The following is a 15,567-nucleotide window of genomic DNA, read 5'->3' on the forward strand; positions in this document are numbered from 1 at the left end:
AATGGCTTCAAAGTCCAAAGTCAAAGTCCAATGTCCAAATCGATACGCCGAAAACGCACTGCGGGAAAGCAGACTTACACAATAGGTTTCCACAAATGCACATCAGGAGTCTCAAAAAAATGAAACGCTTCCTGTGGTCCAAATCAAACCTGGGTGCCTTGAGTTATGAAGCCGACGTCGATGTGATTACACTGTTCCTACACGGTCGAAGCAGTTTGGGATTTCAGACTTTGGCTGTCTACGGACGCATGCTGGAAAGTTTGACGTTTTAAGAATCTTTCTCTTGAGAAACGGTCTCTGATTTTTGAATTTGTGTGTTAGTGTGTGCGTCTGTATGGAATGCAGCCGCCACAACCGGAAGCTATAACCCGCGTCGTTTGACAGAGCAGCAGAAAGGCGTCGCCATAGAGCCATCTTAGCTGCAACTGGATAGCTTGTGAGTATGCGATTCTACAGACTACAGGAAAAATAATCTGCGGGAATGACGCAGGCGGATAGCAGTGGCGTCGAAACAAAATATTTTTTAATAATAATTTCAGTGTGAGTAGGTACGCGTTTACAGCTCCAGCAAACGTTGACAACAAACAGGTAACGTGAACCGTTAACTACAGATGTAATGTCCAACTTTGGCTACCTATTGCATATGAATGGTAAAACACGGCCGCAAGAGGCGACGCTGCAGTCTCGGGTGTGAAGAGAATATCGTATTACTGCGATGAAATAGCTTTGATCGCCGCCGTCGTCTTCGGCTTCCTCTCTTTCATTCCCTCGTAATTTTAGTACGTCGCTCACACCACGCGTACTTGCACATGTCCCTTATATCACACGAACAGGAGTGCAACCTGACATTGACATTGTTAGAATGCGTATGTGGTCCGCGATATCGTTAAAGAAACGTTAAGGTCGTTCGAAAGGTGTGTTTGTGTTTGTGTGAGGGGCTTTGAGGGAGATGTAGGGGAAGTGCTGCGGGCTTGGCGTAAGCTACCTAACTGCGACTTTTCAGCGAGGTAACTTTTCTTTGGGTGACGACTTTTCCGATGTAGGCGTGGCACGTGAAGGACAGCACGACAGAGCGACACGTAATTTCGTGGCGAGTTAATATATTTTCCAGGTTTTTATAAGGGAAAAGCGGTCGACATGCGTCCAGGTTGGTCTGAGAGCTGGAAGTTTATTTTTGGGACGCGTTAAGCGGCTGGCACACCGGGGTCTGCTGAACAGAGGACAAGATTCAGAGGGCGCTTCGGAGGACAACTCGAGCGAGTGGGCTTTCGCTTGAAAAAACGAGTACAAGTTCAGAAGCCTTCGCCGCTACCTGTGTGCCAGTTTGCCTGTATTAGCAGCTTCAGATGCAAGCACCGTGCAAGGCATTCGGATGCCATCTTTGGTGCGACGAAGGCAGTCGCTGGCTGTGGGCTAGGCTGCCCTTTTTTAACATTAAACTCTTGTTTACTTCTCGTCCACTCCGATGTGGTTAATTTGAGGCCTTAGGAGGAATTAAACTGTTAGGTGCTTCTCCGGTGTCTGGTTGTGAAGAGGGCTCATGCTTTTTTTCCAAAGTGTTTTTGTGTGTGTCACTGCTGAGCTTCGCTCCCTTTCGCATGTCCGAGAACTCAAACTCTTTCTCCTCACAACGATTTCTTCTCTCTCTTTCTGAGACACGAAATTTACTAATAGACACGTTTCTCGTCGTCTTGCTTTAAACTTACACGTTGCCCTCAACGGTGTGTCCTATGCTTGGCGAAAACCCTTTCGGAATGCTTCGGATTGCCAACTCCACCGACCACGAGGAACACCCACGCTGTTCAATATTGGAAGCATACAATAACACCTTCGGTGCCACATTCCACGGCTCCTCAAGTTTTTCCCTCTTTGAGGAATGTCGGACCGGTGCGGCGGGCGTCTTCTTAAGACAGCGCAAGTTTGGAAGAGGTTTTGCCAAAACCGAATTTTCTTCCTCCTGGAAGAGCTTGAAAACTGCTCTGACACATTTCCTTTCTGACACGACAGCTTCGGAAGACGCCGCAGTGCGGTCTCTTAGAACTGTTCTGGCGGCATCCGCTAGACCGGGAAAAAGGAAAAGCAGAAAGACCCCTTCGGTGATTCTCCTAAATCGACCTTAATTCTCCTGAATGTGGGTAGCCGGGTGTAACAATGAAGAAAATAACACCCTGCAGGCTTACGAACGGTAGCCAATTTTTGAACGGTGTTAAGGGGTCGGGTTTTGGATAAATGGCGCCCAATCGGGTCATCGATGCTCGTCGTCGCCCCAGCCTCGGCCTGAACTTACATGACACTTTATTCTATCGGGGTGTTCTGCACGCAAGAGACCGTTAAACGCAGAGGACGCGGTGATATCAACCGAAAACGCGAGATCACAACCATCGCTGAAGATGCAAACGCTTTTGCCGCGACAAATGGTTGTATGCTAGCGTTGCTGCCACGTCGCGCAATTAATAATGAGTTATAAACGCCCGCTCTGCTTCTGCCGTGAGAATCGTTAGCAAATTACTTTAGGTAGCTTTACCGAAAGCCTGGTTGATTGAAAACTTTGCCCTCGAAGTTGCTTCCTTGAGTAAGGATCATCTGCGTCAGTGACAGCGCAGATGTGATCCGAACTCCGGTATATCTTGTTTGCGCGCGTACAATCACTGCGTAATCAAAAGCACAAACTTGGCCTCCAGCATATGTACCCGGCTTTGAAGAAAAAGTCTCGCAGGCGCCAATTTTACTGCCCCGTCTTTGGAAACTCACGACCGTAAAAAAAAAAAACAGTATGAGTGAGGGATTGAGGCGTAGCCGACGAGTAGTGCCTGTAAGTGCGAAAATACGGTGACAGCCGCAGTGTACACTTCTCACCCGAAGTACAAAGCAAACCTGCGTACGTTCTTGTCGCCATTTCACACATGCGGGCTGACACTACGCGTTGTCACCGCACTGCCTCCGATCCCACACCGTCTTCAGGGCTTCAAAGGCGGCGCAGAAGATGGCGGAGTCCTAATTTCAGAGCCCCGATATCGTTTGTGTTTTGTAACCAACGTAGCCCTTTGCATACCACTTCAACAGAAGTGTCTCCAAAGCGCCTCCCTTTTTGCTTCCAAACTATTCACCTTATCTCTCTGTTGGAGTACCGATGAGTTCACGGGGCATAACTTGAAACGTTATGTCCGCCACGCCCGCCGTAACGTCGCAAATCGACGTACAGTAAACGTTCGTTACGATGCAATCCCGGAGGACTAAATAATGGCTCCGTTATAAGCGGTACTTCGCTAAACGCTCGAATATTTTTCCTCACTGCACTGCGGGTAGGGCCGTGAAAAACTTCCAATAAAGCAAGAATAAAAAAGCGATGTCGACATAACGAGGGTTTACTGTAAGCACACGGTGACTCATAAACGACAGCCTGTCGAGGACGCCAAGCCCGATTCTTCTGTACTTGAAATGTACAGATAATTTCGTGTTTAGTAGGAGGGCCAAGTGAATAACGAGATTGAATGAAGGAATGGGCCTCTTAACGCTTGTCCGGCACACCTCGGCTTGTGGCCAAGCGATGGCGCCACGCATACCCCACCGCTTATCGTTCTTTCAGTGTACAGTACTATGTGTATATAGATAGATACTTCTCTGATCGGTCCCTTCGTTCTTTTCGCCAGCCCTGTTTCCGAGAACAGCAGGTACAGACACGTGCGTACATTCATTACTAGCACACTAAAAAAGAGACATCAGCTTCAAGGCTGTGCGAATACGAGGGAACGAAAATCATCGGAAGTTTGCCGCAGAGATTACAGACAGATGCGGTGGGAACATAGCGATCCGCACCGAAGTGAGAGTTGTGCTAAGACAAAACGAATATTCTCCAAACTTGGACTGCGGGTGCGTTCCGATCCTTGGCTGTTCCGGGACGCCGTGGACTGCTTCGGGATGAGACGGATGGCAGAGACAGGTGACGGGCGCTGGATCTGATGAAGTAGCACTTTAAACGTAAGAGCAGAGTGCCTTTATACACGTCAGGAAACTTTTTCCCCCCTCGCCTTCCCACTGCCTTTAACCGGCGTTTGTTGACGTCAGTTATTGGCAGTTGGAGGAAGGTGTGACAATATTTCGTTGCTTACGTGTCCATGAGGGGCGTGGCTACATTGAAGGTGCCGGTCGAATTTGTTAAAATCTCCGGCGTCGTATGCTCCGAGCTCACTTTCTCCCTCTCCACGCCGCCATAAGGCCCGCCGCAGGGCGCTGTCATGCTGCGACCGCTCCACCAGCTTGCACAAGAAGACGAACGTTAAGCGCGGGAAAGAGGTATAAGGATTTGGTTGGACATCGCGCGCACCGCAGCGATCGGGCAATCCCGGGAAAAGCTTAATGCCGAGCCTCTACGCCTGGAGTGCTCCTTCCGAAAGGAGCAGAGGGTGGAAAGGGAGATGGGGGACTTGAAGCGACTTGTAGAACTTGCGGTGGATGTTGGGGGAGATGGGCAGCCGGCTGGCTTACGCGGGGTCATTTGGAGCACTCCGAAGCGCGCGCCAGGCGCCTTTTTCCGTAGTCGCAGCGCACTGACGCAACACCGCCGCCTCAAACGCCCAAGCCACGCACGGCAACGCGATACTTTTCGGACTGGCCGCCCGCACGGAACCGCGTTCACGTGTACAGACAGCGCTCTCTGACTGGATGCCATGCGTCGGATCAGTGAACCCATGTGTAGCCCGTACCGTCTGCGATACCCGTGTTTTTGCCAGTAGCCTTGCTCAAACAGGCGGCTGCATGGTTTGATACAACCCAAACCGACATCGAAACGGAAAAGAAATTAGAACTGACACTGTCCCGCCATTTAACCTGCATCCAAATGTCGATACTTTAAGTACGCATAGTTAAGTACTCCTAAGTGGTAATATTCGCGGTAATGTTAAAAAGTGCACGAACTTATTCTGTTTCAGTTTTTGACCGAATCGTAGATTAGGAACTAATTGCAGTAGCACAACGCGTCTTGGCTAGAAATCGCAGCAGTGACGGCTGCTTAGTTACTGGTCTACATGTTGACCGGGATGAATGCAGCCACCTCGAAATCGGTTATAGAAAATAATTTTCCCGAATCGGTGGCTGCCTTCATATACGCTGTTATGCGCGCTTGCTTTGACGGGTCGCAGGTATATGGAGGTGAGTAAAGTTCTTACTTTAGTCAATATGTGGGAACGAAAAAGAAGAGCTCCGCGATATGTTTGCACGAGCAGAAAAAAAAAAAGCTTTTAACACTTTGATTTTCAACTCCATTCCTGACAAGGTAGCGACCAGCTCTCTCTTAAGAACTCTACTAAAGATCTGGGTTTGTGCTCTGTCATCCAGAAGTCTTGCATCTGGCTGAACCTAATCTAACGTGGTCGCTCTGCCTAAAGCCCCTTCTTAATTGCTTTTTATTTTTGCGCGCTACCGTCTATACAGGAGAATCGGAGCGCACCCCCGAATGTGTTCCAAACTGCGATAAACCCTATGATAGCGCCAGAAAATTGGAGAAAAGAAACAAAAAACCTCATTTGAATGCGCACCACAAAAAACACTTCGCTGTGCTTAAACGATTTGCTAAATTATCTTCGCAGCGCCGTGTGTAAAAAAATGTGAGAATTGATGGGCCTACGTACGTTCTGGAAGTTTGAGCAAATGCGTTATACTGCTCCCTGAAGTTTTGATTTAGGAGATGATGCTCTTTTCGCCTTTAGCCTTCTCACTATCCTGACTCGTACCTTTTAATATTTCTCGCACCTCGCAACCTTTCCCTACCTTTGTCTCGAGGACACAAAAGCCGTGTCCTAGATACCTCCAGCACCGCAACTCGCGGCATAGCGCAGTCTTTCGTGAACTAGAGTAACAAAACTACGGTCATGTCTAACGTACAATACCGCTGTAGTCAAGCAGCGAACATTATTATTTGCGGTCTCACCTCCACGGGAGGGCAGTTTCACGATTGTAACCGTAGTTTTGTGACACGAAATGTGGGCGCAGAAGGCGTCTGGGTGTGCACGGCTGTGTCAAGGGACCAACGCTCGCAGAATCTCGCTCGCGTCTCTAATCGGAACAGTCAGTCAGAGAAGACGGGGAAATCGGTCCCGGTCCGGCACTCCGTAACACGACCGGCACTGCTGCGCATGCTGCCCGAAAGAAGTCGTGCGCATGCGCGATGTTCCGGGCACAGTACCTGGACCGCTTTTCCGGGACGCTGTGACTGAATGATTAGAGAGTGAGAGCAGATAAGAAAACCTGTCCCGGGTACGACGCCCGGTACCCGCGTTTTCTGGGCAACTGTGTATGCGCATAAAGGGTACCCTTCTGCGCACGCGCCGTTGTTCCGGTAGACTAAGGGCCACCGCTCCGGGATTGGTCTCGTGGCCCGCTGTAATGGTAATTATTGCCTTTTTTTCCGCAGCTGGGCGAATGCGATGAATAGGAAGTCCGCCTCCAGCAGAGCGGGAGATAATGGCGGTGTTAACAGAAATAACGCATTTCGTGTCGCCTAAGTTTCGTTGAGGAAAATTATTGCGTAGCGTAAGATTTTTGTATGTTATACGTCCGCTTGAACATAACCGTTGAACTGCCCCAGATTCCGCTTGTCGCTCTGGTGAGAGCCTGTTAACGTCCGCGTGTCGCTCCGAGAATATATTTCCACCGGCGACGTCAAATCGTCAGTAATTTATAGTCATTGCGCAGCGCCGCTGAGAGTGTAACTAAATTACGCGTGTATACGGTGGCGACGCTCTCTCGCGCTGTGTCTGTATCCTGCGCGTGTGTGTGTGGTGTCTGTGTACCTGCCTGTGTGTTCGTGTGCGTCGTTCCTTGGCCGCCGCTACGTTGGTACAGCGCTTTGGCTGTGGCTATGGCTGTGACAGCCGCAGTGTGAGCAGAGGTCGCGCGGTGCCTGCTGGGAGAAAGTGCGGGAGAAGACGCCGCGCGCGCGCTTCGCTGAGGTTTGTGGTCCTAGTGGTCTTTTGGCACGCTCCCTTGGTCCCCTTGACCTGCAATTCGGGCGGAAGGAATCGGGAAGGAGGAAAAACAAAGAAAAAAAGATAAGATATACATGGCCGAGCCAGAAGGTTTACCGCCTGCCATTTGCAACGGCTGCGATGAAGTTGAGCGAGAAAAATGGACAGGGACGTGAAAAGGAAAGGGCACAAAGACGCCGTCTTTCTCCTTTCATGTCCCGTGTCTGTTCTTCTGCTCAACTCTTTAAACTATTGAATACGAACTGGGCCAATTGATCAGTTTACTAAGTTCGTATGCAGTTAGGTACCTCTCTGTACGGCGTGTGTAACACGTTAGTGTCTCTACAGGTTAACGCTATATATGTGCTTATAAGCCCCAAAATGTGGCGAGGATCGGGACGACGCTTCGACCATTTCTCTTCCACTGTATATATGCAGTATATCAGTGTGTATTTATTAATTACTGTGGATTTTTGCAAATGTTCTTCACTACACGTGTGTTCACAGAATCTCCATTCGGAATTCGGGATCGCAATTGAACCTTACAATTCAAGGTATTGCCGCTTCTGCTTCATCCGCAATTCTATATTACCCTGCCAGGGACAAAAAAACACGATGTTAAAAAAGCAGCCTCTCAGCAGCATGACACTTTATAGCCTTAAATGCTTTTGGGCCTGAGACGATAAGTCACTAAGTCTGCATGCTTCGAATTCCTGAGTGTCCATGCAAGCGTCTCCATGCATGTTCTTGCTGTCTACGTTAGTCTGTCCCCTTTTCACTCTGCTCTTGCAGCAAATCGGGCAATGCTAGCAGCACCGCAGCAAAGTTCAATCGGGGGATCCAACATGGCGCACCTGCGTCGTCGTCGTGGATGGCGACGTCCTTTCTGTCGTGTGGCGGCGGCGGCGGTCGACCAAGAAGAGGAGTGGGGACAAGGGGGGGTGGCGGCCCCTACTACTACGACCTTCGGGAAGGAGTGACGGGCGTCGAGGGAGCGGCGTCGTCGAACGGGGCCCGGCCGATGCCCGAGACGCTCGTGACGGACGGTCCGTCGGGCACGGGCCCGACGCCCTCGCCGCTGGCCGTCGAGTCCTCGGGCGTCTTGGAGACCTCGGTAGTCTCCTGCTCGTGCTGCGCTGCGTGCTGCGCCGTGTGCTTGTGCTTGTGGTGGAACGGCTGCAGCGAGAACCGCCGGTGCGTCACCTTGCGGCCGCCGCGGCGCTTCGAGATGTGCGGGTTGTCCTTGCGCATCGTCTTGTTGCGGAGCACTTGCAGTTGGGTGTACACGCGCCGAAGCTCAGCCTGCAAAGACGGAGGCAGTGGGAGGAAAAAAGGGACGGAGGGAAATGAGGGAACGATGACAAGATCAAGTATGATTAGAATAAAAAGGAAGAAGAGCCTAGTCTAGCGTCCACACTTACACTTGCTGAGCGACAGAAAATTGCAAAGCACGAAAATTTTCTCATCTTGAGTCTGGCTAACCTGTAATATACGGCAGAACTCTTTACGAAAAGAAAGACCACGTGCACCACTGTAGCAGGAAGTGCTAGCTGGTCCAGCTGGCCTCCGTTCATGATTTAGTGCAAGCAAAGCGCTTTAACAAAAAATAAATAGAGAGAGAGCGAAGAGAGAAAGGTGGAGAGGGAGAGATAGATTCGGCCGTGCATCCACGGCCACTCGTTCATAGAGCGTCCATGGTGCATCTGTGTGCTTGGTTTCTAGTTTCGTTTCTGCGAGTTGCTTCTCGTCAGCTGAGGCACGCAGCGTAGCGGGGCTGGCGGTCACGTTTTCGTAAAACTTTGCAGAGTGCCAAACATTGAGGCCGCCATGGGAACCAGCCAATGCTTGACCATGACAATAATTTATTAAGGGTACTGCGAGATTATAGGATAGGCCCTGCCTTATCTGGAAGGTTGTGGGGCGCAAGTTAAAGATGGGTTAGCGAAAGAGGATATGGCGTAGAACAGAAGAGGGTACAAGCTTCCCGTTTTTTCTTAATGCCAGTGAAAATGCCACCTTGAACCCCAGTAGTTGAGATTCAAGCCTGCGTAGTTGACACAGAAAGATGATGATGATGATGGTGATGATTGAATTTTTATAGCGGAACGCTGACTATGGGCTATAAGCGCAAGAAATTACACGGGGAAATTTTTCTTTAAGATATATCTGGCGTTTTTTTCGAAATGATCCAGATCCACCTAACGCCAATTCGAGAAACAAGCGGAAGTTTTTTACCGGAGCTAAATGCAACGCTGTCAGAGATATATGATATTTCACATGTCAGCTAAAGGAAGTTGATGACCACAAGTAATTAAAAATTATGCCGCGAATTTGAGCAATATTAGGGTGATAGGTTTGGATTTGGCTCATATTGCATTGAAACACTCAAGTTGATGTTGCAATTTTACGAAAACTTTATTTAAATTAGCTTTCAAAAATTTTGCAATTGACTTTCGGTTGAAAAGGCATTAAAAATATGCAACAGGGCGTCAAGAAGAGTAGAACTATACATGAAGAGCAGGTGAGTCGTCTTGGCACCCTTAGCTGCTTTTTTCGAGTTCTTTCATAAGATAATTATCTTGGGAGCACCTCAAGGCATTGAATAAGCAAGCGATCTCTCCATTGGTTTGCCATAAATTTCCAACACGCTGCACAAGAACGCTGCTCATATCTTATTGGGGGCGGGGGGATTTGCCAGGGCCTGTATGCGGCCGCTATTTAGTTAAGTACTGAAAATATTAACATGGGAGTAAAAAACAAATAAATATAACCTGAGTTATATCGTTGCAACCAGCAAGACGATATTAAATCATTGTTTCACATCTCTGCTTCATTTCGTTCAGTTCTTCCGTTCAATTCGTCGTTGATATCTGGGGACAGATGTTTCGCCTATCTCCTAATTGCCTCCTGAATTCTTAATAAGCCAGCTCCGAAATGCAAAGAAAAGAAAAACTTCCGATAACACCCATGTAACAGTCTGAACACTGAAGCTAAAAGCAGACTCCCATTGGACAAATGCATTTGGCTCATTTTCGATACGAGCTACAATCTGCGCACTCGTTTTCAGGGTGTTATCTCAACTATTTTCTAGCTACCCCTTTTTCAGGGGAAAGTTGCCGAGTTTTTCTTGTCACTGCAGCTTTGTACGACTCTGTTTCAGTGTCTGCATCTGGGTCATTTTTGAAAACAAAAAAAAAAAAACAAAAACAAAAAACGCCTCATATATTTGTGCTCTGGACAGAACATCATGCGAATTTTATTGGTAGAATCAAACTTCAATTTTCGAAATTACGCCCGCACATATTTGCCGTTTTTGCTACAGTATTACGAAAAAGCCAAACAATTCCTGTACGTCTAGAGCATGTCAAGCACGGACGGATAAAAATTGCAAGGAAGACAAAAAAACCAAACCAGGGCTCCCATAAAGCTTTTGGTACACGTCCCGCCTACAATGCCGGAACGACTTATAGAGAGTCTATCAAAAAGGAGAAAAGAACAACCACCACAGCAAAGTGGAACGAAAGTATGTGGCAGTGATAAGAAAGGGGTGGTTGTGGTGTTGACCACAAGGACCGCTAAGTCGCCTGCGAAACGGGTGTTGTGTACAACATTCCTTTACCCTGCGGCCGAACTTACGTTGGACAAACTGGCCGTTGTATTAACGTACGTTTGAGAGACCGTGAATTTCCATTAAAGCGACCTCCATCATCCCATCTTTCTTCACATTGCACAAAGTGCAGCGAATGCAAACCTAATTTTCCTGCCACTGACATTTTATTTAGGCACCGTGAACAAACGCGTCGCGAAATTATGGAGGCATTCCACACAGAAGAAAGAGGTGACAAGTGAGTCAGCCAAGCAAGCGTGTGATACCATCCCAAAGAGATTGCATATCTATGTGGGACTTGACTGTAGCTGGTGTTTATGTAGCTGCCTTATTACCGTGACTTTTGTAAACTTACTCCGCTCATGCGCAGTGTTTTTTATTGTTTTCGTTAAGTGTTTCTTTTCACCCTTATTGATACTGAGCTTTAGTTGTTAGACCAGTGACTTTCCTCGTGTTCCACTTCCTTCGCCTTTCAGTTCGCACTGGCTTCTTCCAAGAAAGTGAAAAGAAGTGGCAAAAGTTGGTCAGAAAGCATTAAGTGGCCAGGAATCGGCTAGCTACGGCCAGTACGCTTGCAAGCTCATACCCTTATGTCTTCCGGATCCATGTCTGCCAGGTTTATGTCCGCAATGTCCACCTCTCCGTTGGAAAGAACGGCTTCGTGGAGCTTCAGATTCTCTGGATGCGGATCCGGAATTTCATACGATGAAAAATGACGACTGCGATGCTCTGTTGCCACGTTCGGAGGCCGATGGTGGTACCATAACTGCGATACAGCGAGAACAAGGAATAGATGCACTTTTAAGAAAAAGGTCGTGGCACTTACTAACAGAGCACTAACCCGTTTCTTGTCACAGCATTCACTAGGTATTTGTGTTTTAATAACTGGCTATGCATAAACTAGTAAAACCCTCCACGTGACAATGTGGATCGGGTGAGCGCGCAGCAACATGAACACGCACATATCACACTTAGACAACAAATAAATTGAACAAGAAAGGCAGCAGGATGCAAGACGAGAGCGAGTATAACAAAGTTACCTTACAAATACATCTGCTCTTCTTGATTTTATAGCCAGCAGCGGAAAGTCTTCTGATGGAGTCAGTGGGCTTGTCGCAAAAATCAAATATTTAACGGTAATTTTCAAAATTATGCATTTTAACGTGAGTATATACGAATAATCATGTGGATTTGCAAAATCTTTGTAACCGTGTTTTGGAGAGGGAAACGTGCTGTAGTTATTATGTTGAACACTTCATAGAATTTTGTTACAAAGAGTGAATGTTAGTGTCAAACAAGCAGCAGTTGCTAAGCGCACGGTATAGACTAGTAACGATAGCATTTAGGTTCCATGCTTAGTGGCAGGACCTACGTACCGTTCTGGGGGTAGTAAAGTTGTAAGGACTTAATAAATACAACCCGTTACTATTCTTTTACTTTCATTTTTGTTAAGAGGGTGGGAGAGGATGAGAAAGTGGTTAAAGTTTGAATTAACATTTCGCGTTGAATAGAAAAATGCCCAAAGTTTTGCTTGAATTTGAAAACGAAGGGGATGATTGCTGGAAGAGATATCCGTGACGTAGGAAATAATGACCGCACTTTTCCCTCTCTCATTCCACTCTCTCATAATAAATCAGATATTAAAAGCACAATTTCATAATTAATATATTTAATAATAAAAATAATGACAAATAGAAATGAAAAATTAAGAAAATCAAATAAATATTGCACCACTTAATAAATATAAAATACAAATTTTTAACCTTGAATTTCCATTAGCCGTCTCAGTGAAATACTGCCTCTGGCTCGGAAACAGGCCTTCCTTTTTTTTTTGCCGTGATTCGTAATTTTCGGTGATAACGAAAATTGCGCCTCAGGTTGTCTGTTTCGGTTTAACCGTCTTGATAATTGACCAGTCGGGATCAGCTGAATGGGATGAGCAAGTGCTTGGTACTTTAGGCGGTAAATTAAAACACGCTTTCGTAATGCGAGTGCTGCGGTATGTCGGCACAGGTTCTTCCACTGGGAAGCATGAAACGTGCAATAATTACCGGGAACGGCTAATCAAGATAGTTTATTGGCTCTTTGTTCTCGCCGCTGCGGGGGCAATGTCACGATCCTCCCGCTCGCTGTAGTAACGGAATCTTCATGTCGTGATGTGGTAATCGCGTGAATTACAGCTGGTTTCCCGTTTGTGGGCAACGTAAAGTTAAGTTCGATTAACCCCGAGCCGGTCGGAATCGACAAGTATACCGTTCTCCCAGGGATTCCCGAATTCATAATCATGGCAAATTTCAGCTAACAAGGTCAGTGCCGAGCTGTGCCTTTAAAGGCGCAAACCATGAAGAGGCGCTGTAATTGTGCTCATCTCGTGGGAACACACCCTATGAATGTACAATTTCGTTTTATCCGAAACACTGTCACAGGAAACGGCATGATGTTTCTGTCAGAACAAGAAAAAAAAAAAACATTGCAAGTGTGCGCAAACATCATTTTACAAATCTGGGTGATGACGCTCCATGCATTTTTCCAATGACGTCACTGTGCTGCCTGAGCAGAAAAAGAAGGACCATTAGAGAGTACTACGCGCTTGCTGCTTTTAGACCACAGCTTGCAGCTCGTGGTCGAAATCGAGAACCGACTGCTTTTCTCTAAACTATCATCCAATTAGCCAATGGCTATGGTGTGGAAATTTGTGCTGAGTTAATAATGATTGCATGTCAAAATTCCTTAACTCCGAAGATCCAGGGAGGGAGTGACAATATTCATTTCTCTTGTGTGGTTTGGGCTCACCTTTGGAGCGAATACGAGAAACAGGATGACGGTGACCGTGCAATGGCAGCGAATGAAGTAGAGCAGAAATACGTGGTCCGGCTCGAGAACAGCCGCCAATGCGTGCCTGGGAAGAAAATCACACAGCACAAGGGCGAACAGCTTAGCCACTGCCAAAAAAGGGGCGATTTTCCGACAAGATGAAAGGAAACAAGCTCCAAATCTTCCAAGGGCAGTGTCACAAAAAAGGGAGTTACGATTGCGATGTCAGAGGCCTAACGAAGTGAGGCCTTTGAGTACGTGATCGGAAATATCTCATATATACTAAAGCAGAAGTCTGCGCGCGTAAACGAGTGATGTGTGTTGCCCACATTACCGGCACAATGACGAAAAAAAAGCGAAGAACGTGACGCCAATTGCCTAATTAAGATACATGAAATTAGCGTGCATACATGTATGCCAGGGAACAAAAATAAGAAAAGTAGCCTAAAGCGTCGTTCTCAACAACAGCCCTTCAATTGCTATCCAGAGTCCCCACTCGCATCGCTCCTTCAGTCAGCTCGTGTTCTGACAAAGCTTGAAAATTTGTTGACCGCTTAAACCATCTGGCGAAGTTCCTCGCTTGCACTGTGCAGAGGCAGAACCAACTACCGGCGTCATGTGTGAAGAAAAAAAAAATAAAACAAGGAAAATAGCTGAGCTTCAGCGCATCCGCGAGAAATCCTCAAAAATTGCGGTTCTGCTCATTAACTTTGTATATGGCGTTCTTTTATGTCAGCTTCTGCGCACCGACTTCCGAACTGACGACCACCTTAGAAAAACAACGAAAATGCATAAACGACTATAGTTACCATAGTTACCACAGCCAATTCAGGGTCTCATGAGCCGTTATCTGCTGCACCTAACTCCTAACATTGAAACCAAATCAATAATTAACCCAAACGAAAGTTTTTTTTTTAACACGGACGTGTTTTATTCCGGGATACACAAAGATTTCGCTGACGTCATATCTGTCGCGGAAATGACGCCAGCACAACGAAGCAAGCGGCCTGTAAAGGATGCACCCCTGCACACAGGGTCTTCTTGCGGGGGAGCAACCTTTAGCACTAAAAAGTACGTTATACTCGGGGTTGCTAGTTTTTGGGTTTCATATCTTAACACGAAAGTGTTTTATGCCGGTATACACCCAGATTTCACTGACGTTATATCCGCCACAGAAATGACGCCAGTGCACCTTTGCCGAAGCGACCATCTGCCAAGAGGACGTCGCTCGCCAAGAACACCGACAAGACAGCCGCCGACCCGGAAATCATGCTCAGCTGCAGCGTGTTTTACCAATTCCTATGACAGAAGAATCAACCAGCTTTTTAAACGATGTCTGTAGATTTTAACTGAGGCCTTTAGTTTTGCTCTCGGGCAACACCTCCTTTTCTTGAACCACTCGTTGAAGTCTAACGACTACCTCGTGCCTCACAATGAGTATTTCTTAGCTATGAGTGGCAATCGTTCCGTGAGCGAATCCTTGCTTCCGTCAACATGGCGGCGTCACGCACAAAAGTGACGTGGAGGCGTGAGCACTCGTGAACGGGCAGTCGTCACAACCAAAGTACCCTCGCAAGCAGAAAATTATTTGTTCAAGTAATACAGAACACCCAAGAATTTGGCGAAGTGAAGTACAGTTAAACCTGTATCTAACAAAGTCGACAAAAATTCGCATTTTTCTTACATGCAGGTTTGCAGTGAAGGCTCGCGTGAATGAAGCAGAAGCGAATCCAAAATTCTAGAAATCAGTCATAGGGAACTCACCCTACAAGTATTTCTTTCACAATGAAAAACTACGCAAGTTGCGACAGCTATTTTGCATAAGTTTAAACACTACACGGCCCTCCAAGGAAGCAAGATCACGTACCCCCGGGTACAAAAACGTAACTTAAGGATCAGTTTTGACAGTTTTTGGTGCCTCAACCCGTTGCAAGGACAAAACTTATGCTGAAAGGGCGCCTTTTTGTGAACTTTGTGCTCTTTTCCGCACTCAAAATTCTTGTTCTTGTTCTCGCCGGCTGGCACGGCTTCTAAAGTTGCAAGCTTTGCTTGAAAATACGGAAATTTTCGTTTTGTGGCAGCGGAATTCGTCGACGACGAACCGTCACCACAGATAGCAGTGGAGACGCGCGACTACACGCCGAGAGACAGGCCTAGCAGTTAACCGACACCGCACTCACACTG

General features: G+C 47.2%; 1 protein-coding gene across 1 annotated transcript in view; it reads right to left on the reverse strand.

The window, feature by feature from the left end:
* Positions 1–506: 506 nt before the first annotated feature.
* The window catches only part of Smog (G-protein coupled receptor 158 smog), a 394,223-nt gene continuing 379,162 nt past the window's right edge, over positions 507–15,567 (reverse strand). Inside the window, exons 9-12 of the mRNA XM_077707544.1 lie at positions 13,363–13,468; positions 11,156–11,335; positions 7,817–8,264; positions 507–6,995 (exon numbers count right to left, since the gene is read on the reverse strand). Of these exons, the coding sequence (XP_077563670.1) occupies positions 7,920–8,264; positions 11,156–11,335; positions 13,363–13,468 (631 nt within the window). The 3' untranslated portion in view covers positions 507–6,995; positions 7,817–7,919. The remainder of the gene's footprint in view (positions 6,996–7,816; positions 8,265–11,155; positions 11,336–13,362; positions 13,469–15,567) is intronic.

Source organism: Haemaphysalis longicornis, unplaced genomic scaffold, assembly GCF_048455015.1.
Source record: "Haemaphysalis longicornis isolate Haplotype H1 unplaced genomic scaffold, Haemaphysalis longicornis Haplotype H1 scaffold_4, whole genome shotgun sequence".
NCBI lineage: Eukaryota > Metazoa > Arthropoda > Arachnida > Ixodida > Ixodidae > Haemaphysalis > Haemaphysalis longicornis.